We start from the raw sequence: 21,332 nt of genomic DNA, 5'->3' as shown, positions 1-21,332 counted from the left end.
TTTCTAGGTGAAACAAATATATCTACAAGTGACCAAGAAAATGCAAGAGTATGAAGATCAAAAATACTGTCATTGGAGAGAGAGGACAGAACACATGCTTCCTATGTTACTGAAAGATACTCTACTAACTGTTGTCACTGATGGGGCTGCAACAAATGTTAATCTAGAGACTTCTGAGCAGGTGAAATGTAGGAAGATTGTGTACCAGGCTTCTCTGAGGGGAAAAACTTAAACCTACCCAATGGTCAGCAAGAATTTTCTAAGATCAATATTTTAAACATAGATTTAGAAAAAGTTCTTAGCTCAGAATTGTTTGTAGTCCTTTATAAGACAGCTCCTGAATCACCTAGCAAATGATTGAATGTTGTTTCTCTGTGTGTTTTTCTGTGTTGTAGTTCCTGTTAATTTTTAGGTTTTGGTACAACATTTTTAGGACATTGCTACAGTACTTGGGAATGAAGTTAGGTAGAGGCAGGCTTCCAGCAGAGATCTTGCAGCATGCTGTTCCTACCAAACTTTTGTCTGACTCTGAATTTCCACTGTGATTTCTGTTGTAACTGGTTGCAGTGGTGTGTAAACAGAGGTGATTTGGTTTGTTCTTTGTTATCAACAACTGAAATGGTAGTTCTGTGTAATCTTTGGAACCAAGAATGCTGAAGTTACTATCAAATTTTAAAGGTATTTGCACAAGCTCTGAATGTTAGTCATTCTGACTTCTGCCTTATCAAATGTCTCCAAAAGTTCACCTTTACCTTGTAATGTTAAGTTTGTGCTCCTCTCCTTTCTGCTGCTCTTTCTTGTGTTGTAGAGCTCTGCAACAGAGGAGCCTATCACTAACAAGAAAAGTGTCAGCTTCACTCTGAATTTTTCTCCTGAAATCCAAGATACTATCATTGAAACAAAGTACATGGAACAACTAGGGCTTCCAGTCCCAGAAATGGCGAGATATGTGGCATTACAGGAAGACAAATACCTTAGGTAGGGCTGGAACAGAATGTCTGCTCACGTAGAGGCTTATGGCTGCATTTCAAGTGATTTCACCCCAAACCAGAACAGGCCCCGAGTCAGCACATTTTGGAAATATGAGAGCCCTTATGATTCCTTTTTTTTTTTGGGTTCAGTTTCTAATGACTGTGGTGCACTGATAAGCTTTTCTCTGGCGCTCTTTGCACCCTTTATGCTGTAGGACTGTTATACAAATTAACAGCTTGTCCAAATCTGAGAGGAAAATAATTTGCACTGAATTGTTATTTACATTTTTATTTCAGTTAATTTAAGCTTGCTATTGCATTCTTTCTGTGCAGTCTTGGATAAGTTAGTTGTGTCCAAATTATCACAGACATTTAGCACACAGATGTGCTAAAAGTTCCTAAATTAATTTTAAAGTTCACCTGTTCAGTTCACTAATGTCCTTCAAACTGGGGCTGTCTCCATAACTTTCTGAGCTGGGGCAGGAGAGGCTAGTCCAACTACTACTGGAACCATATGAAACTTTTGTTTTCAGTGGGAAATAAATTACATTTATAATCAATACATATTCAGTGGTTAGTTCTGCAAATTTTGCTTTATATGAAAGTCTGAATAGAATGAAAGTTCTCTGCTCTTTGGTGGAGTTTGGAGCTGTTTTTCAAGAAAATCATCATGTTTGTGTTTTGTTTTTTTGTGTTTCTTATATTCCTTAGTTACACAAGTAAATTAAAAGCCATGCTGGATCGCTATCACAAATTAATGGAGATGATGAATGAAGCAGAAACCAAACTTCTTGGTCATTACATCCAAGAACTGTGGAGAATATTGAAAGCAGGACACAAAAGACTCACGTGGAAGTCTGTAGGTAATGGAGATATTATTTTAAGATGGCCTTAGATGCTTATTTTTAGTTTAAAAAAATCTCCTCTGTTCTGCAATCTGTTTTTTATGATGGCAGAACATATTATTCATCCTCTTGCTGCAGGGGCAGAATAGCAGGTTAGACAAACTCTGATCCAGGAGATATTTCTTGTGTTTTAATTATGTTTAAAACACTGGAGATGGTAAGAAACCCTTAGCTAAAAGCTGTATAGGGGCAAGATGAAGGATTAGCTGAGAAAACACCTAATCTATGATTTTGCAGAACCTTGGGTCATTCTTAGAGGTATAACATGTCTGGTTGTGGAAATTTTGATGCATTGGTGAAATACCTGTTAAAAGAGGAAAAAAACAAATGGTTATTATTTATTTCAAGGTATTGGTGAATTTATTGTCCAATGTACACAAACCATTGGAAAGTTAGAGTTACTTGTCCATCAGATTCATAATATTTCTGAAGACATGAGCAGCAAACTTCAGTCCATAGAATCAACAAATCTCTTTAAGTTTCCACATTCAAAAAATGGTGACAAACTTCCAGGTAAGTCTTTACATTTTCATTTCCAAGCTCTGTGGTGTTTTATTTTTCTCTAACTGCTACTTTGTGGTTTTAGTTGCTAAGACCAACCGTTTTAATTGTTACCAAAACTGGTTATAGTAATAATTCAGGGTGTAACAGAGGATGGAACTGGTTTTCTCAGATGGAAATGGCAGCCATTATCTGCCAGATCTCTGTCACTTCAGTGGGTGATGGATCAAATTTCTTTCTACACTTCATAGTTGTATAAAGGTTGCTATTTAATAATTGAAACAAATTAAAATCCATATTTCAGAGGGCTGAAATATTAATAAATTTTGGATTAATAAGTGAATATATTTTTATAATTATATAGGTCAATTTCATGTTCACAAATAAAACCCAGGTAATTATTCCAGTGTATAAAACTGTTGGATCTTTTGCAGTTAATAATGCTATTTTTTTGTATCTGTTGCAGGAGCAAAAGAATTTTTTGACTATGTTAAGTGTGAACAAGCAAAAGATGTGGAGCAACTGATTAGAAAGTATTCTGCAATTCCACAATTGCTCATAGAAGTGGAAAGGCGAGTTGCCAATACAAACAGTGGCAAATCTCCAAGATTAGCTTCCTATTATGCATATTGGGAAAATAGGATTTATCAGATGTTGACACAGTTAATTGTGAAGTAAGTAAATAGTTTACTTTAATGGGTTTCCAGTCGTCTTCAGGTTCTCCTGGATCTGTTGATGAGTGTGTGTACTGACATTCTGTTTGAACCCATCAATGACTTGCAGTTTGTGGAAGATTTGTATTTCTACTGATTTTTTCCCTATGAAGAATGGAGAACTGATAACAAGATACAGAGGAAACCCAGATTCTGAGAAAATGGATATTGGCATGTTGTTGGCAGAAGAGGGAAATAAGGCACGTTTTCTGCAATGTGTGTAGTTGCACTTCCCTGGTTTATCTCTAAAATCAAGGTTTTAGTATCCTAAAGAACATGATCTTGAGAACTTGGTGTCTGGGTCACAATTCCAAGAACAAAGGTTTTGCTTGTTCTGCAGTGGCTGAGGCCAATGCTGGAGCAAGATATTATGAAGGCTTTTCTTACAAGCAGGTATTATTGCAATACAGCATTGCAGCTTATTGTAATATCTACTTACGCTTCCCAACCATCTCTTCTTCCCATGAGCCGTGTTTTGTAATGCTCGGATGACTTTGCTGTGATTTCTTGTCTGGGCTCTTGCAGTGAAGTTGACCACAGTCTGAGGATCCTTTTGCACCAAAATACCTCTATTCATTCCTTCCAACAGCTTCTTTTAGCAAGTCAAGCTTTTGCATTAAATCAGTTTAGCAGGGCAGTTTTTCTTCCAGACACATCAGTGTTTCCAGCTGGAATCAGTGATAACTCAGGTTACAGATCTAAGCATGAACTTGAAAATTGCAGCATCTCTTAGGCATTTTCCTGGGGGCAGCACCTGATTATTTCTGTCTTTGACACTATTTTTTCCCTTTCTCAGGAATTTACAGGCTTTTAATGCAACTGTTCTTGCAAATGTGCCACTGTTACAAATAGAAGCTGTTTTATCTGTTCGTGAGATAACCATGCAACCCAGTGCCAGTAAGATTGAAAAAATGACTGTGCAAGCTATCCAAGACTGTGTTGAGATCACTAAGGTGATTTTTGATAAAGATTTCTTTTTGTTTACAGAGTTTGTTTGTGATTATAATGAGCTCATTTTATGCTTGGGTAAGCATAAATGTCAAAGGGGAGATTCATGTTGCTTTACCTTAAAATCAAAATATCCAGTACATTGTTCTAATTTTTCAGACTGTCCTAATTTTACAAACTGATGATCAAGGGAAAAAAATCCATACCATTTTTACTTGGGTAAAATTGTTGGTTACTTTTTAGCAGTTTTGCCAGTGTAAGGACATGATTTGGTTCTATAAATCAGCATACATCAGAAGGAAGTACTTTTCAGATTGCATGCAGATGTTGCTTTCTGATGTATGAGTAAGCTGGTGGAATAAGGCACTTGAGTGGCCTCCTCTACATTACATTAGAAACAGTAGAAAAAACAGTTGAGAAAATGTTGGAGAAAGGCATCCAGGACAGTAAATACCTAGATGAAGTATTTAATTTACTGGCAATGATGTAGCAATATTTTCCTTCATAAATAGTTTCACACTGAACTGCTGTCCTGAAAAGAAGCCAAATAATGTGACAATGTTCCTGCCTGCTGCTGATGGACAAATGATTCCAGATGTCACCTGAAATGAATAAATTTAGTTTAAGTGTGCTTTTTGTGCTCAGAGTTGCTGTTGTGCTCCACTGCTGCATTCAGACTGTTTGAGCCAATACCTTTTCCTCTGTGTCATGCTACATTGTTGCTCAGCAGAGATTTTAGAAGCAGATTGAGTAATGCATGGAAAAGTTTTTTTAGGATGAAATTAACTCTTCTCAAGTTGATGGGAAAGCGTGATTTCTTTTTTGCTGTCAGAAAAACAATTAATTTGAGAAATCATTGATATCACTTCCTACACTGTGTACTAAATAATGGTGAATTCCTTCACTGAAATGGAAGAAAGCTTTGGAACAGGCTTCTCAGGGAAGTGGTGGAAGTTCCTGGAGGATGTGTAGATGTGGCACAGGGTAACATGTACAATTTGGTAGGTGACTTGATAGTCCTGGATTGGTTGGACTCAATGATCTTTAGAGGGCTTTTCTACCTAAACCATTCTATGAATGATTTAACTAAAATGACTCAACAAGGTAATTGTTTTCTGACCCTGTCTTTAAAACTCCAGCATTTCATACGATGGATGCACGGAACGTGTATTGAATGCCCTCCTCAGCACGTCAAGGCGGATGAAATTGTCACTTTCAGCTTTTACAGTGACGTCTCCCAGAGCCCTCTGATAATTGAACAGACTGCTCTCATCACTCAGAACGTCCACAAACTCCTGGCTTCCCTCAGCAAGTGTTTGGAGCAATGGAAGAGGTATGACCCGCTGTGGAAATCAGACAAAGGCACAGTCCTGGACCGTTTAGCTGCAGAAAAGCCTTCCTGTGTTATCTTTGATGAGCACTTGCAGTTCTATATGAAGGTAGCTCAGGAAGTGACTCAACAGCCCTTGATAAAAGATGAACAATTTATCAGGCTTCAGCTGGCTCCTTTAGCCACTGCAGTGCAGGAGAATGCTAAAAGCTGGATGATGTCACTTGGGAAGTTGCTTAATGAGTTAGCAAGAGAGGAGCTCTTCCGCCTTCAAGATGAGATTCAGGTAGGTGTTTTCAGTTTGTTTTTTTTGTTGTCTTTATCACATAGACTAAAAATGAATCTGGCATGTTATTTGCTTGTGTTTGACTCGTTATTGTAATTCTAGCAATTGCTTTGTCAGTGTTGATTCTGGAAATTATCTTTACTTTTTACAGAAAATATCAGAGAATGTGAATAGACCTCCTGAAACCCTGGATGATCTCAGAGTTGTCCTGAGCGCATTTGGGGTGGTCAGAGACGTAACTGTTGAGGTGGAACTGAGATACTTGGACATCGCGGAGAGATACAGAACTCTTGCAATGTACAATATTCCAGTAAGTGCATGTCTCATCAAACCTTTCAGAACTCAGCTAAGGGCACAAATACCTCCTATGTGAATGAAGAAATGTTTTCCTTTTAAGATGTGTTACAGAATTACAGTGTTGTTGAGGTTTGAAGGGATGTCTGGAGACTCTGTAGTCCAGACTCCCTTCTCAAATCAGTATGCTCACTTTAAAATGGACATATGGCATGTGTTTAAATCTGATTAAGGTTGTTTCAGTTAGGTTTTGTGTTTTGCAAATATATAATGTGAGCACATATTCCTCACTTCCCTGTGAAAGTGTGTGTCTGCTTATGTCTTGTGAGAGGTGCTACTTGTTTTGTTTTAGGTACCTAAAGAAGAGCAAGAAAAGTCTGACAGTCTTAGGGAAATGTGGGAGACTCTCCTTATGGAAGCAGCAGAAATCAGTCGCAACCTAGATTGTAAAGGAGGTGTAAAAGAAATATTCACAAAGGTAATATTTGTAATTAGTATCAAAAACAATTAGAAATGGAAATGATTTAATGTAACTATTTAAATGCTGTTCTTTTTAGGTGACACAGCAACAAGTTGAAGACTACAGCAAAGAGACAGAAGTTTTTTTCCAGAAACTCTTGACTGAGGGGCCTGGTGTTGTTGGGGATGATCTTGATAAAGGTAAATGGATTAATGTGTATGAAGTGATATTTTGAAAGTATTAGTCTTCGGACAATTCAAATTTTATGTAAAACAAGAAAATTTTGCTTTCCTTGTTAATATACAAACTCATCAGCCAGTAGTGTGGATGTTTTTAGTACTGGAACATATAGGTAAATTCTGTCTTATTTATTTCTCATGAACCCTGTGATAATTTATCTGGAAAAGTTCCTCTCCTTTCCCAGGACTAGAGCTCATGGCTATGTTTGAAAAAGAACTAGAAAGACTGGAAAAAAGACAGCGGGAGCTGGGCAGTGCTGAGAAACTTTTGGGCTTGCCAGCAACAGCGTACCCAAACTTAATAAAAGCACAGCAAGATGCAAGAGATCTGAAGCAGGTCTATGACATTTATGCACAACAAAAAGTGAGTGTCACACTGAGTCACACAGGAACACACTCGTGTTCATGCACAGACACACAGCAAAGGCTGCATTGCTGCTTGGTTACTGTCAACTCTGAAGCCTTTGCATGAAATAAGCTATGCCCTTTGAAATTATTTTAATAATATTAGTGCAGCAATATCTGTGTACCCATGGTGGACCAAACACATTCTCTCATCAGATGGGAACAGACTATTAATTGCTGGATAGCATTTTACTGCACATGGTTCCTGATCAGTTCAGTGAAACTGCTTTTGGGTGTAGGATGGGGACAGTGCGTATCTCAGGCTTTCACTATTTTAAAGGAGTTTTACTTTTCCAAAATTTAAATGCCCTGTAAAGTATGGTCCTGTTCTCCATATTCCTTTTTTTACTATTTCTTATGTAATGGATTGTGTTTGGCTATGAATCTGTCTTGGACATGAACTTGTCTCTCCCTATGTTTGTAAAATGTTAACTCAATTACATTTTGGGGGTCAGAACTAAAAGGAATGATTTTTTTTCTCTTTCTTAATGTCCTTGTTTCCAGGCAGCTAAAGAGGAATGGTCTCAGACACTCTGGATAAACCTCAATGTCAAGGTTCTTCAGGATGGAACTGAAGGATTTCTGAAAGCTGTTCGGAAGCTGCCCAGACAAATACGCCGTATGCCAATATGTAGCCAACTGGAGAAAAAACTGAAGGCATTTCTAAACTCCATTCCTTTGTTGCTTGATTTGAAAAATGAAGCTTTAAGAGAAAGGTTTATTTTGATTTATTCACATCACTATATATATATATTTGATGTGTTTTGTTAGAACTTTCAGTTTCCATTACTGGGGTCATGCCATGCTTGAAACTATTTCTGCCTAATGAATTTGTGTAATAGCATGAAAGGTGCTGCAATGACTGGGATACTTTATGTATTCAATCTAGTAGTTCTTGTTAAAACAGCAGAATGCTAAACATGAGTTCATTATTATATGTTACAGTTATTTTCATTTTTTACTGTATCATGGTGTTAAACTGTTGTGTCAATTTAAAACAGGCATTGGGAAGACCTTATGGAGAAAACAGGAACAAGGTTTGAAATGAAAACAGAAACATTCACTTTGGAAAATATGTTTGCCATGGAACTTCATAAATACACCGTGGTTATCAGTGATATAGTTGGAACTGCTGTTAAAGAACTTAGCATTGAGAAGGTAATGTATTGAATTTTAGAATCATAGTAAAACTAAAAAGACAAGGATGACAACAATCAGTTTTATTTAAGGTTTTTAGATTGGCATGACTGCAAGTTTGGACATCTTCAGGGAGCTGCCATGAGCTACATGAGCTAAGATCTATAGCTCTGTTAGTGAGCTCCTTCTGGCACAGGGTCCTTACAGGATATGGTTTGACAGCAGCATATTGGATTTCTATGATTACAGTAAGAAAGTTTGTCCTATGAAAATGGATCTGAAGAAGGATCCATTCTTTTGCTACCATGCTTTGAAATAGACCCTTCTTTATAAACTAGATTTAGAAAATCTGTGCAAAAATTTTACTGCATTAGCTGTTTCATTTTTTTGGCTAAGACTATAGCTCTCCAGTTTTTGAAGACTGAAATATTCCTCTTTTTATGTTCACATGCAGGGACTGAAGGAAATAATAGAAACGTGGGAAAATATGAAATTCCCTGTAGAAGTGTACACCAAAGGCACTGAGACACGAGGCTTTATTTTGGGATCTGTAGAGGAAATTTTAGAGACTCTTGATGACAATAATGTCAGTCTTCAGAGTGCTTTGGGCAGTCGATTTGTGGGTCCTTTTCTTTCAACTGCTCAAAAATGGGAAAAAATTCTGTCATTGATTAGTGAAGTAAGTGAGGTAGGTGCAAAGTGCTGGACTAAATAATTAATGTATATTATTTATAATCCAAATTTTCCATTGTACTTCCATTTACCCTGATGGTAATCATTTCATTCTTAGATCTGGTTATCAGTTCAGAGAAAATGGATGTACCTGGAGAGCATTTTTGTTGGTGGAGATATCAGATCACAGCTTCCAGAGGAAGTCAAGATATTTGACCGTGTAGACAAAATGTTTAAACAGGCAAGTAACTGACTTGTGATCAGCATAATTATTTAGTGCATTTTGCTTCCAGTTCCATAGTTACTTATAGTTCTTTGTGACATGTATAATACTGAGAATGGTGTGCTATAATTCATTGAATATGAGATTGGGGAACCCAGGAGTTTTGTGTTTTACTTCACATCTGTCATAACCAGAAGATTTCAGATTGAGCTAAGATGGGCAGAGGTGAGATCCTTGGCTGGCAGCATGGGATAGGCAGAATGTCCTTTTCCTTTCGTTGTTTACAGCTTTTTACTTTTACCTTGATAAGAAGAAGCTTAGATATGTTCCTATTGATTGAGGACCTATGTACATGCTAAAAAGGCTTTCCTGCTTCATGCCACTGTTCCCATACTGAACACATACTCCTGGTATGAATATGGCTTACTTTTCTGTTTCCCATGTGCAAAACTGAGAGAGTGCTGTGATTTTGAAATATGATGTTTGATCACTCCTTGAAGTACCATTGTGTACAGGAGCAAAGTCACATATAAAACTTAAACTTTGGCCCAACTGGGGATAGACAAGCCAGGCTTGTCTGGCTTCCACTTGCTTTTACAGTTATATCTCCATAAACACACTACCTTCATGTTTTCATACAGCCCTGTGGCACCACAAAATCATTTCAAAACCCTTTCAGAACCTTTGATTCACTTCTATAAGGACCCGTACTGCTTGTGCTGTTTGCATGCGTTGTCATTAATTCAATATGATTTAATAAAACTTATTGCTGTTCAACATTTTCTAAACTTCCTTTTCTCCCTGTATAGATAATGGAGGAAACTGTAAAAGACCCAATAATAAAAAATTGCTGTGAAGCCCCAAATCGTCTGTCAGACTTCCATCATATAAATGATGTGCTGGAGAAATGCCAGAAAAGCTTAAATGATTATTTGGATTCCAAGCGAAATGCTTTCCCAAGATTTTTCTTTATATCTGATGATGAGTTGCTCAGTATCCTTGGCAGCAGCAGCGCACTTTGTGTCCAAGAACACATGATAAAGGTACAATGTCTGGCTTTTCACACTGCCTTGTGCTTTAAAAAGTTTAACAGACTGTACTGTACATGCTCATAAGGATGCATGAGTATTTTTTGCATACAAAGAGAATTCTGGCAGCATCTTGAAGAAGCTTCTGAATAACCAGATCAAATGTGATGCACAGTCTCTGCCTCCTCTCACACTGGTTGGTAGCAGTTATGGTAGAGGAACATTCAAGATACACCAGAATGATCTATCATTAAAGAACTTTCCTCACAAATTGTAGCTCCTCCTAGCTCTTATTTCCTAGGAAAAAAATATCAATGTCATTTGGGCCTGATTCTTTGCTTGATATTCTGCAGTTCTGCTGCTGGGCTATATATCAGCATTTGTATTTGATTTCTTGGGAGTCAGATCCACTTCTGTGGAGGAGAGCCAGGGCTGCATACACTTAGATTTTGGAGGCTTTGTTTCTAAAATGCTGGTGAATTTCTTTGTTGGTGCATTTCAGATGTTTGATAATGTAGCCTCGCTGAGGTTCCAGGATGGTGACAATGACGAGAAGACTGCCACAGCCATGATCTCAGCTGAAGGAGAGGTGATGGAGTTCCGGCAGAATGTCCCTGCTGTGGGCAGAGTGGAGAATTGGATGACAGTAGTGCTGGAGGAAATGAGACGGACCAACAGACGCCTCACCAAGGAAGCCATTTTTCGATATTGTGAAGACAGAAGCAGGTGAAACAATCAGTGTCAAGGATAACACAAATAACCTGATATGTTAATGATAGAGAAAAGTTAAGGCATAATTTTACAATTCCTACACAATTTAGTCTGTATTTCTCTGTGTGGAGGGATATGAATACATTCACATGCACTATTTTAACCAACCATAAAGAATGCATAATCTGTCATATTTCCTAAATCTTGAGTTTTATTTTTGGGGTTGTGTGCTCAGTAGGTTTTTCTCACGATAAATACCAGTTGGCAACTTTATACCTGGAACAAGGAATTTTTCTATCAGAATATTTCCTAGGTTTTTGAAATCCCACAGCATACTTTGATAGAATTCTGTACATCTCTGGAAAGTTTGGCTTGTGTTGTAGCTGTTGCAGGAACAAGAACTTCTTTGTTGTTTTTGTGGGTTTTTTTCCTTTCCTTTCCTGATCAGTTACTTAAAATAAACAGTAACTCAGCCTATATGTGTTTTCCATAGAGTTGATTGGATGTTGCTCTTCCAAGGCATGATGGTGCTTGCTGCTAATCAAGTATGGTGGACTTGGGAAGTGGAGGATGTCTTTCGGAAAGTGAAAATGGGAGAAAAGCAGGCAATGAAATTTTATGCTAAAAAAATGCACAAGCAAATCGATGACCTGGTTACCCGCATTACGATGCCCTTGAGCAAAAACGACAGGAAAAAATACAACACTGTTCTCATCATCGACGTGCACGCCAGAGACATCATCGATGTATTCGTCAGAGACAGGTAAACACCACCTCCAGCTCCTGAGCAAACACCAAATCTACAAGTTGTTCTGCCATCCTTTTGCTGACGTGAGCTCTGTGGTGCAGCATTCTGCAGGCTCAGGAGTTCGAGTGGGAGAGCCAGCTGCGGTTTTACTGGGAGCGCGAGCCGGACGAGCTGATGGTGCGGCAGTGCACCGGCGTCTTCTCCTATGGCTACGAGTACATGGGGCTCAACGGGCGGCTCGTCATCACCCCGCTCACCGACCGCATCTACCTCACCCTCACACAGGTGCGCCTTCATGGGCATTGTGCTAACAAGCCCTTGTTATACTTAGTCACATCTTTGTTTTATTGCCTCTTCCCACCATCTCCCAGTGAGAATGCTAAGATGTTTGAAATCAGTTGTGATAACCTTCTCGCCTCATTGCTGCAAAGAGAATGTAGAAGGTGTTCACAGATAAAATTTAAAGTTTTTTGTACCCAAGGGTTCATTTGTGGTTTTGTTACCTAACATAAATCTAATCCAAGCTTTGCTTTGTTTTTTGGTTTGTCTTCAAAGGCTCTGTCAATGTTTTTGGGAGGAGCACCAGCAGGGCCAGCAGGTACAGGGAAGACAGAAACAACCAAGGATCTGGCCAAAGCACTGGGCTTGCTGTGTGTAGTGACAAACTGCGGAGAAGGCATGGACTTCAAAGTAAGAATTAAAGATCTATGTTCTCTGATAAAATGCCAATTTCTACTTTTTAGCAGTGCCCAGGATAAGGACATACTCTGAACTTCTACATAAGTATTTCCCTTAGAGATACCATGCTGTTTGATAATTAAATTTAGTAAAAAAAATGTTGATTTTGAATAAATTCCTGCAGGAATTTCAGGCCCTTTCAAGCAAGGGAGCAATGACTGTATGGTATGTATTAAAGTTTATGATAGGCAATCTGCACCTGGCAAGTAATTATTGCAAGATCTTATGACTGATAAACATCCTGAGGTTTATCCACCATTAAGAATTTTAGCATGTTCCAAAGTTTTTTGGCGCTGAATGCTTTATATAGTTGCTGCTGCAAAATTTTTCTTGTTGTTCCTTTTAGGCAATGGGTAAAATTTTCTCAGGCCTTGCCCAGTGTGGTGCATGGGGATGCTTTGATGAATTCAATCGCATCGATGCTTCTGTGCTTTCAGTCATTTCTTCCCAGATTCAGACGATCCGAAACGCTTTAATGAACGGGTGGAAAAGATTTCAGGTAAATGTTAAAAAAGAAGAGTAATTGTGAAGGCTGGTCTTGGTTTTCAGGCCAAGATACAGGGTTAGACCCCATCATTAGATCAAAGGGCTGCTGCTTCTGTAATTTGTTTGTGCTGAACATTTCAAACTCCTGAGTATGTACTTGCAGTTCGAAAGGTGTTAAATCTTTGCTGATTGCCTAATCCTTTGCTAAGTTCTTCCTTTGTGAAGTGAGATAAAAGTTATCTCAATAGGATAATAGCAAGTAAATGGGGTAATAGCCTAGTTGTAATGAGGAACAGCAGTAATTTAACTTGATGTGGATTGTGAGGCTTTATTTACTGATGCTTATTGGAATTCAAAAACCTCAGACAGAAAATTTGAGGCATGTGAAATGTCTTAAAGAAGGTACATTTATCCCACTGTTTGTATCAGGATGACTGTCTAAAGCTAAATATTTTAGCACTTTGTCCTAAGTGTGTGCCCCACTTTTACTATTACTGTTTTTTCCTTTGAGGAAATAGTATTTTTTAAAGTTTCTAATTCACATTGTTCTAATGTTTTCTTATGCCTTTAGTTTGAAGGACAGGAGATTTCCCTTGATAGCCGTATTGGCATTTTTATTACAATGAATCCTGGTTATGCTGGCCGGACTGAGCTCCCCGAGTCTGTAAAAGCTCTCTTCAGGCCTGTGGTTGTTATTGTACCAGATCTTCAGCAGATCTGTGAAATAATGCTGTTTTCTGAAGGGTTCCTTACAGCAAAGGTAGGAAAATTCTATTGTTACCCATACCCATGTACTCACCCATGTTTGCATGGCCAGTAGCAATGTCCACATTTGTGATTATTTAAATTAAATCTCTAACAGGTCCTTGCCAAAAAGATGACAGTGCTGTACAAGCTGGCGAGGGAACAGCTTTCTAAACAACATCACTATGATTTTGGACTGCGGGCCCTTAAGTCAGTGTTGGTAATGGCTGGAGAATTGAAAAGAGGATCAGCAGACCTCAGTGAGGTAGATTTGCTGCTTAGTTACCCTGGGCATATCATATTTTTCATTAAAAAGAGCATGTGTTTCCACATCTGATGTAGTTTGTCTGGTTTGGAAATAGGAACACTGTTGTTGTCTTATTATTTACTTTGCTCTTATTGAGTTTCATTGTGCTCTCTGCCATTAGAACTCCAGTCAAAGTAGGGAAATCTATGGAAAATGAGATATTTTCCTGCTTGCTGAGTTCAGGATGCAAATAGCCAGATGAATATCTCAGAATGACTAGCAAAAACTGGTTTTTGAACAGTGAATGCTCCAGCTCGGGGAAGCTGTGGTGTGGGCCACTGCAGCCATTTGACATTTGATTAACATGGTAGAAAAATGCAGTGGATTATTCTTAGTTATTGATATGCTTAATCCATATAAAATAACCTCTGTTGTTTCCACTAGGAACTGCTGACAGAAAAACCTTTTAAAAGCTGTACTGAAATAATCGACCAACAGTTTTTAAAGATTCAAAGTTTTGAAGTACCTCAATTTAGCTGATTAATCAACTCTTTGGTTAAGATTGATTTTGCTATGTTTTGTCTAGGAAGTTGTACTAATGAGAGCTCTGCGAGATATGAATCTTCCTAAATTTGTGTTTGAAGATGTACCTCTCTTCCTTGGCCTAATCTCTGACCTGTTTCCTGGCCTGGATTGCCCTCGAGTCCGCTACCCTGACTTTAATGATGCTGTAGAACAAGTGCTGGAAGAACGGGGTTATGTTGTTCTACCAGTCCAGGTACAAAAAATGTTTATTGCTTGAGGTTTTGTTGTAAATGTGGGGCTGCAGGTGAGTTGTTGCACCCAGGAGTGGCTCCAGGAAAACTTATCTGATATTGTCTGGCTGCTAACCTTGTCCACAGAGTTATGACAGTAGTCTACTGAATCCATGTTTATTTTTCAGGTGGATAAAGTAGTTCAGATGTATGAGACAATGTTAACTCGTCACACTACAATGGTGGTTGGACCTACTGGAGGTGGCAAGACAGTTGTTATTAAAACCTTGTGCCAGGCCCAAAACAAGTGAGTGTAGAATGTAAACCAGGCTGTAAAATGGCACAGTCTGTATTACTCAGCTTTATTCAGCTCTGTCTTGTCATGACAGGATCTACAGCTGCCTGAAGTATTTGCTTGGGTCAACATGAGGTGATAGTGTGACATTTTACTATTGCTTTTCTTGCTGTATCTTTAGGCTGGGATTATTGACAAAGCTTTATACTCTGAACCCTAAAGCTATGAGTGTGATTGAGCTGTATGGGATCCTTGACCCTGTCACACGAGACTGGACAGATGGAGTCCTGTCAAACATTTTTCGGGATATCAACAGACCCACTGACAAGAAAGAGCGAAGGTAGGCAGCTAGAAATCATTGTGGTGGTTTTGAGATCAATTAAAAAAAAAGTTGATATGGCACTATTTCAAAAAAAACAAATGCTAAATAAATAGGAAGTGTCTAGGGGGGTCTTTCTGTCTCATGTGTGTTTCTAGTCTCAGTGGAACTATGCAATTAGAAAAAAATGAATGGTAGACTTCAAAATAGCTGGACTGACAATGATACCATTGATGGCACTTCTGAATTCAGAAGTATGTTAGCAAAATCAGAGATCAGTCAGTGCCCCATGGCTCTTGTACACAGGTACATTCTCTTTGATGGAGATGTGGATGCTCTCTGGGTTGAAAACATGAATTCTGTCATGGATGACAACAAGTTATTGACCCTGGCAAATGGGGAGCGGATTAGGCTTCAGGCACACTGTGCTTTATTGTTTGAGGTAAGAAATGACTGTACCATTTATACACACAGGAAGGGTTAGATACAGATGGGGTTTCAAAGCCTAAAAAGCAGTTACTGTGTATCATTGTCTTCTGTGATTAATTTATAGGTTGGAGACTTACAGTATGCATCTCCTGCCACAGTATCCCGCTGTGGAATGGTCTTTGTAGATCCTAAAAATCTGAGATATGAACCCTACTGGCAGAAGTGGCTCAAAGGAAGAGAAAATGAGGTGGGAATTTCTGCACTTTTCAGAGAGTATTTGCATTTGATAGTGACCTGTAGACAGACTTTGGTAGAATTGATTCCTTCAAGAACAATCATATGTGGTCAGCCAGGTACTGATGGGAAGCTCTGCTGTCAAAATTTTTCTTTCCAGCTGAATTATTGTCTTTTTTGTGTTCCTTAGAATGAGAGAATGGAATTGGATCAGCTCTTTAAAAAGTATGTGCCCTACCTTATTGATATGATTATAGAGGGAATTGTGGATGGCAAACAGGAACGAAAGCTGAAGACTATTATTCCTCAAACAGATTTAAATATGGTAAGAAACAGAGAATAAAGACTGAACAAGTTTAACTAAAAAGAAAACGGAGTGATGGAGAAAGTAAAACCTTCCCAAAGAAAGCACAGGAGGAGAGTCTGTGCTGAAATGTCAGTTTGCTACTGATGAGCAAAAAGAGACACCAGTCAGGACCTAACAGTGCTCTTCTACTGAACTTGATGCACATAGCAGTAGATCCACCTGTAAGAACAAAGGACCAACAATCAGCTGAAAACATATCAAGAGTTTTCATGCATCTAAATGGCAATTTTTTTTACAGATTTATTTTTTTTCCAACAGATCGTGCAGTTGACTGTGATGCTAGATGTCCTGCTGGTAAAGCCTGAAAATCCTGATGTTTTGGAGTGTTTTTTCTTGGAAGCTTTATATTGCTCCTTAGGTGCTTCGCTTCTTGATGCTGGGAGAATTAAATTTGATGAAAATGTTAAACGTATTTCCTGCATGACTATTGTTGAGGGTGAGAACGTCCTGGCTAAGCCAGGGGAGCTGCCAGGTAGGATCTTGTCATAATTTAATCTGAATCCCATTCATTGTAATAGAAAAGTGATAGTTTTCATGAAGGTGCTAGAGTAGAGGAATTTTGGTTGATACCCAAGTGGGTTAAATGACTTGTAAATAGAACAAAGTGTTGCCCAACTATAATCTTACCCTTTGTTTTCATCTCAATCAGATTGTTTTCTTAGGAAATGTTTCAGTGTCCTAACAAACTTGCAGTTGCTTAATGGTTTGCAGGTCAGCTGCCAACTTTGTATGACTTCCACTTTGATGGATCTCAAAAAAAGTGGGTACCTTGGATGCAACTTGTTCCTGAATATACTCATGACCCTGAAATGAAATTTCTTGATATTCTAGGTGAGTATAAGAGAAAATTATAAAGATAAAGTGATAAGATAATAAGCACAGTGATGATGTGCTTTTAATTCATCATGTGCCACCCCTGAGTGCACGGTGCTTAGCATGAAACATCCTCTTTTTGTACTGAAGGTCATCTACTCAGGTTCAGCTTCTTGTGATGGCACAAATCAGTTTCTTTAAAGTTCTTTTTGTAGTAGTTTAGCAGTCACAAAGTTGATTTTTATCGCATTGTATAATAATAAAGTGAGGAAAGGATCAAAGCACGTTTCAGTTAATACGCCTTATTTAGGATCTAATAGTACCTTTTAAAAGCTGGAATAGCAGAAAATTCACAGTTTTCTCTGCCAGAAATTCTAGGAAAACATCAGCTCATAGTTCAAGTATTCAGTAGATAAAAATTACATTCTTAGGGTTGTTATTGGCTGTTATTTCAAGCATTGTCTAATGGTGCTTTTCATAGCTAAAGACAAATTTAGGCCGGTTAATTTACAGTGATACTGTAAGCACAGGTTAACTTCACTAACATGAGAGAGAAATTTATGATCTCTGACATTGCTCCAAATACAGGTGATTCACACAGAAAAAGAATTCATCTCTGTAGAGTTCTGGGAAAATACTTATGATCCAAATAAATCCTGATTATATCCTTGAAACAGGGATTAAAGGGAGCTTAACCAAACTGTGACCCTCCTATATGAAAGATAACTTCATTTCTAGTATACATATTTAGAAGAAAAGATCCCAATGACAAATACTGAAAAGAGATGGTAAAGCAATTAAAATTTCCTTTCAGCATTGTTAGTGAATTGATAATTCAGATTATGCCTTTGTGCAACTGCATGTTAATACCTTAAGAGTGTGTTCCAGCACTGTTCTATAACTAAATCCCCCAGCTGCAGTGCATTTTCATTTAGCCAGTGATTGTGTTGCTGCTCTTTTTCAGTGCCCACAGTGGATACCACACGCACTGCTTGGTTACTGGAACAGATGGTAAAAGTGAAACGCCCAGTTGTTCTTGTGGGTGAATCGGGTACATCTAAGACAGCAACTACACAGAACTTCCTAAAAAGTCTGGACAAAGATGTTAATGTATGTGTAAGGCATTTTGCCCTGTTTGTAAAGCTGGATTTTCACTCTTTGCCCTTGTGTTAAGTTTGCATTGTGAAGCCTGAATCTCTGGGTTGCAATATTGACTTGGGTAACGTGACTGCAAACTCCAGACCCAAAGTGTGTGACTGATTTGAAAATCCTTCAAGATCAAAGATATTTTGTCCTCTTTACCTTGTACAAACTCAATTACATAAAAATATATTATCAAAGTGCTAAGGATGGGCTTCCTTTTCTTTGTCATCTGTAATGCAAGTGAATAATGGACCTGAGCAGCATTTCCTGTATGTTTGATAGTCAATATAAAAAATATTTTTGAATGCTCTAGTAAAAAAAAGCCCAGCAAAAAACAGGTTAGAATCCATTCTTATCATCTCCTCCTGTTTGCAGCTGTTGCTGGTTATTAACTTCTCTTCTCGTACAACATCCATGGACATTCAGAGAAACCTGGAGACAAACGTGGAAAAGCGAACAAAAGACACTTTTGGCCCTCCCATGGGAAAACGTCTCCTTGTGTTCATGGATGATATGAATATGCCAAGGGTAAGCTGGCAATAGCTTTGGAAGGTAGTATAGAAACATTTTGGGTGGCACTGATATGGTCCCTGCATGCACAAATCCAGTGTGCATCTAGTTCATCTCAGAGAAGAGGCACTTTTCCCATAGGAGACATTGGGATAGAATGTTCACAATCAGTACCAGAGCTTTCCAAAGCATCCCTTAGTCCCTGTAATGTTCTCCTGGGCGTGGAACCCAGCATTCCCACATGTAGAGCAGTAATTGGTGAGCTGATTACTGTGCTTTGATGTATCCTGCAGGTTGATGAGTATGGCACACAGCAACCCATCGCCCTGCTGAAGCTGCTGCTAGAGAAAGGTTTCATGTACGATCGTGGTAAAGAGATGAACATTAAATTTCTTCGAGACCTGGGTTTTGTTGCTGCCATGGGCAAAGCTGGAGGAGGTCGGAATGAAGTTGACCCTCGATTCATGTCACTCTTCAGTGTTTTTAACATCCCTTTTCCTTCTGAACAGTCATTGAATTTGATCTACTTCTCCATCCTGAAAGGCCACACTTCGGTAATTTCACTATTTTTAAAGGATTGCTCAACACATGTATTATTTTTAAATAGATGTTTATTTCTATGTTGTTGCAAGACCTGAGATCTTTGTTACCATTTTTTTTTAATACCTAGAACTTCCCACAAACCTTTCTTTTTCTCTTCTCTATCTCAATGGGTTTTACATTGTTTAGATAAGTTCTTGTGTAGTATGTAAACATTCAAACCAGCAGATAATTAATAAACCTGGGGCTCCTCATGAGTTGAAATGTATGAATGATTTGATTACAGTTCCTTTAAGCAAATACACAAAGATCAGAAAACTCTTTCCTGAATGAGTGTGAAAAATGTAATATAATGCAATAGACTGCATGACTGGCAAGGTACCTGCAACATTAGGTAAGAAAAGAGCAGTTTAATTTTTCTGCTATAGAAATCTTGTAGGAATTCCAGTCACTGAGTTTGATGTTATCTTGAGCACTCAGAAAGTTCTAGAGTGAAGATGGAGCCCTAAACATTTAACTGCAGAATGTTCATTACTACAGAGAATTTTTGAACCAAAGAGGTTTAAAAGCTGGAAAGCAGATTATGTTTAATAGCATTGAGTTCTGTCTGGGCAGTCTCATGAAAACACCTCTTCTTTCTCATGTTTGCAGGCCTTCAATGAGTCCATATCAGCAATCTCTGACAAGATTACTCTGTGTACTTTGGAACTTTATAAAATGATTGTTACTGACCTGCCCCCTACTCCTTCCAAATTCCACTACATTTTTAACCTGCGGGATCTTTCCAGGGTCTATAATGGGCTTGTTCTTACAGATCCAGAAAGGTAAGAATAGAAAATTGTCATTAGTGGTCCAACACCTATTTTTTTTTTTTTTTTTTTTTTTTTTTTTTGGTGAATTTGAGTGAAATTGAGGTAATTTGGTTCAGGAAATCAGTCATATTTGGTCACTTTTCATTAAACCATGATGAGAAATAGAACATCCTAAATTGTGATCTTACTCTTGATGCAAACACTGATGCATTAGTCTCTCTTAAATAGGATACCAGAGGTAAAAATGCAAGCAAATTATTTATTATGAAAAGAACCAAATCATAAAGAGTAAAAAGGTCAGTCCAGAATTTGGTCCTTGTTATTGGCCATATAACCATATGGCCTTAAGAATCATGTCAGCTCATTTGGTGCAGTCTGATATTCTGATGTTATTTCAGGTTTCACACAGTGACCCAGATGGTGAGAGTTTGGAGAAATGAGTGCCTGAGGGTTTTCCATGACAGGCTGATTAATGAAACAGACAAAAAATTGGTGAGCAATTTCTTTCAGTTTTTTAGTAGTCACTGACTATTATTATGGCAATTAATTTGTAACAGCAACACTACCAAGTGTAGGACTCAGGTCTTGCTGTCCAACTGCAGATTTGTCTAAGCAAATTAATTTAAAACATAAATTAGTTCATTAATCTAAAACATGACCCATGGAAGACCTTTTCCTAAAACAATGTGACAATGGCAGACTAAGAAAGCAGAGCTACTAAAGGAATGGAAAGTATTGCTTGGTTTTCCTGTCCAGGAAAATTGATTGGCAGAAGTATGGGTGACAAAGTGTGAGAGAAATACAGGAGAAAACTCAGGAAATCACTTCAAGTCAGTATTTTCCTTCAGGAAGGATTGTACCAGAATGTGACTGTACAATCAAGTAGTAAAAAGGATAAAAGCCAAGTTCTTATACAGTGGATTCAGTTCTGTCTGTTATGTTAATTGGAAAATGATTGAAATTGTATCTTAGAACGTAAAAGAGAACAATGCAAATTTTAAACCCTGAGATTTAGGAGAGAAATAGAGGTGAAGTCTACTCAACCCAGAAGCAACTTGCTTTGCTTTGGAAGTTGCTTAGATGAAAAGAGGTTGGCCAAGAAGGTTTCAGATTTTTCTAGTTAAAACTTCCTTCTCTAGCATACATCTCCAGCTCAATTTTCACAATGCAGAAGGTTAATGCAGACTTAGAAGCTTGGTGAGAAATCTTTCTGGTGAGACATCTATGAATGCTGAAAAGGGAAGCTGATTAATATACTGTTTACACCAATATATGAGAAAGTGTTTTATTTAACAGGCTTCTCCTTCTTTGTGTTGATGTTCTACAGTC

General features: G+C 38.1%; 1 protein-coding gene across 9 annotated transcripts in view; it reads left to right on the top strand.

The window, feature by feature from the left end:
- DNAH10 (dynein axonemal heavy chain 10) overlaps positions 1 to 21,332 on the top strand; it is a 50,260-nt gene that overhangs the window by 7,552 nt on the left and 21,376 nt on the right. For 4 of the 9 annotated variants that reach the window (XM_086855235.1, XM_086855234.1, XM_086855237.1 and 1 more), the window contains 36 exons: positions 8 to 181; positions 809 to 978; positions 1,683 to 1,834; positions 2,225 to 2,389; positions 2,844 to 3,051; positions 3,887 to 4,043; positions 5,178 to 5,654; positions 5,806 to 5,964; positions 6,301 to 6,426; positions 6,506 to 6,608; positions 6,833 to 7,011; positions 7,557 to 7,768; positions 8,054 to 8,210; positions 8,644 to 8,877; positions 8,980 to 9,102; positions 9,894 to 10,127; positions 10,615 to 10,838; positions 11,317 to 11,586; positions 11,673 to 11,856; positions 12,127 to 12,261; positions 12,656 to 12,808; positions 13,367 to 13,555; positions 13,658 to 13,804; positions 14,373 to 14,564; positions 14,730 to 14,848; positions 15,018 to 15,176; positions 15,462 to 15,597; positions 15,709 to 15,831; positions 16,009 to 16,143; positions 16,444 to 16,657; positions 16,897 to 17,016; positions 17,963 to 18,108; positions 18,517 to 18,669; positions 18,945 to 19,205; positions 19,843 to 20,015; positions 20,402 to 20,495. In XM_086855235.1, coding sequence (XP_086711361.1) covers positions 8 to 181; positions 809 to 978; positions 1,683 to 1,834; positions 2,225 to 2,389; positions 2,844 to 3,051; positions 3,887 to 4,043; positions 5,178 to 5,654; positions 5,806 to 5,964; positions 6,301 to 6,426; positions 6,506 to 6,608; positions 6,833 to 7,011; positions 7,557 to 7,768; positions 8,054 to 8,210; positions 8,644 to 8,877; positions 8,980 to 9,102; positions 9,894 to 10,127; positions 10,615 to 10,838; positions 11,317 to 11,586; positions 11,673 to 11,856; positions 12,127 to 12,261; positions 12,656 to 12,808; positions 13,367 to 13,555; positions 13,658 to 13,804; positions 14,373 to 14,564; positions 14,730 to 14,848; positions 15,018 to 15,176; positions 15,462 to 15,597; positions 15,709 to 15,831; positions 16,009 to 16,143; positions 16,444 to 16,657; positions 16,897 to 17,016; positions 17,963 to 18,108; positions 18,517 to 18,669; positions 18,945 to 19,205; positions 19,843 to 20,015; positions 20,402 to 20,495 — 6,357 coding nt within the window. Of the gene's footprint in view, positions 1 to 7; positions 245 to 808; positions 979 to 1,682; positions 1,835 to 2,224; positions 2,390 to 2,843; positions 3,052 to 3,886; positions 4,044 to 5,177; positions 5,655 to 5,805; positions 5,965 to 6,300; positions 6,427 to 6,505; positions 6,609 to 6,832; positions 7,012 to 7,556; positions 7,769 to 8,053; positions 8,211 to 8,643; positions 8,878 to 8,979; positions 9,103 to 9,893; positions 10,128 to 10,614; positions 10,839 to 11,316; positions 11,587 to 11,672; positions 11,857 to 12,126; positions 12,262 to 12,655; positions 12,809 to 13,366; positions 13,556 to 13,657; positions 13,805 to 14,372; positions 14,565 to 14,729; positions 14,849 to 15,017; positions 15,177 to 15,461; positions 15,598 to 15,708; positions 15,832 to 16,008; positions 16,144 to 16,443; positions 16,658 to 16,896; positions 17,017 to 17,962; positions 18,109 to 18,516; positions 18,670 to 18,944; positions 19,206 to 19,842; positions 20,016 to 20,401; positions 20,496 to 21,332 lie in introns of all 9 variants that reach the window. The other 5 variants (XM_086855239.1, XM_086855240.1, XM_086855242.1 and 2 more) reach the window with 2 other exon arrangements.

Source organism: Cyanistes caeruleus, chromosome 18, assembly GCF_971803275.1.
Source record: "Cyanistes caeruleus chromosome 18, bCyaCae1.hap1.1, whole genome shotgun sequence".
NCBI classification, from domain to species: Eukaryota; Metazoa; Chordata; class Aves; order Passeriformes; family Paridae; genus Cyanistes; species Cyanistes caeruleus.
Note: the sequence above shows the minus strand (reverse complement) of the source record. Positions and strands in the feature narration are given on the sequence as shown.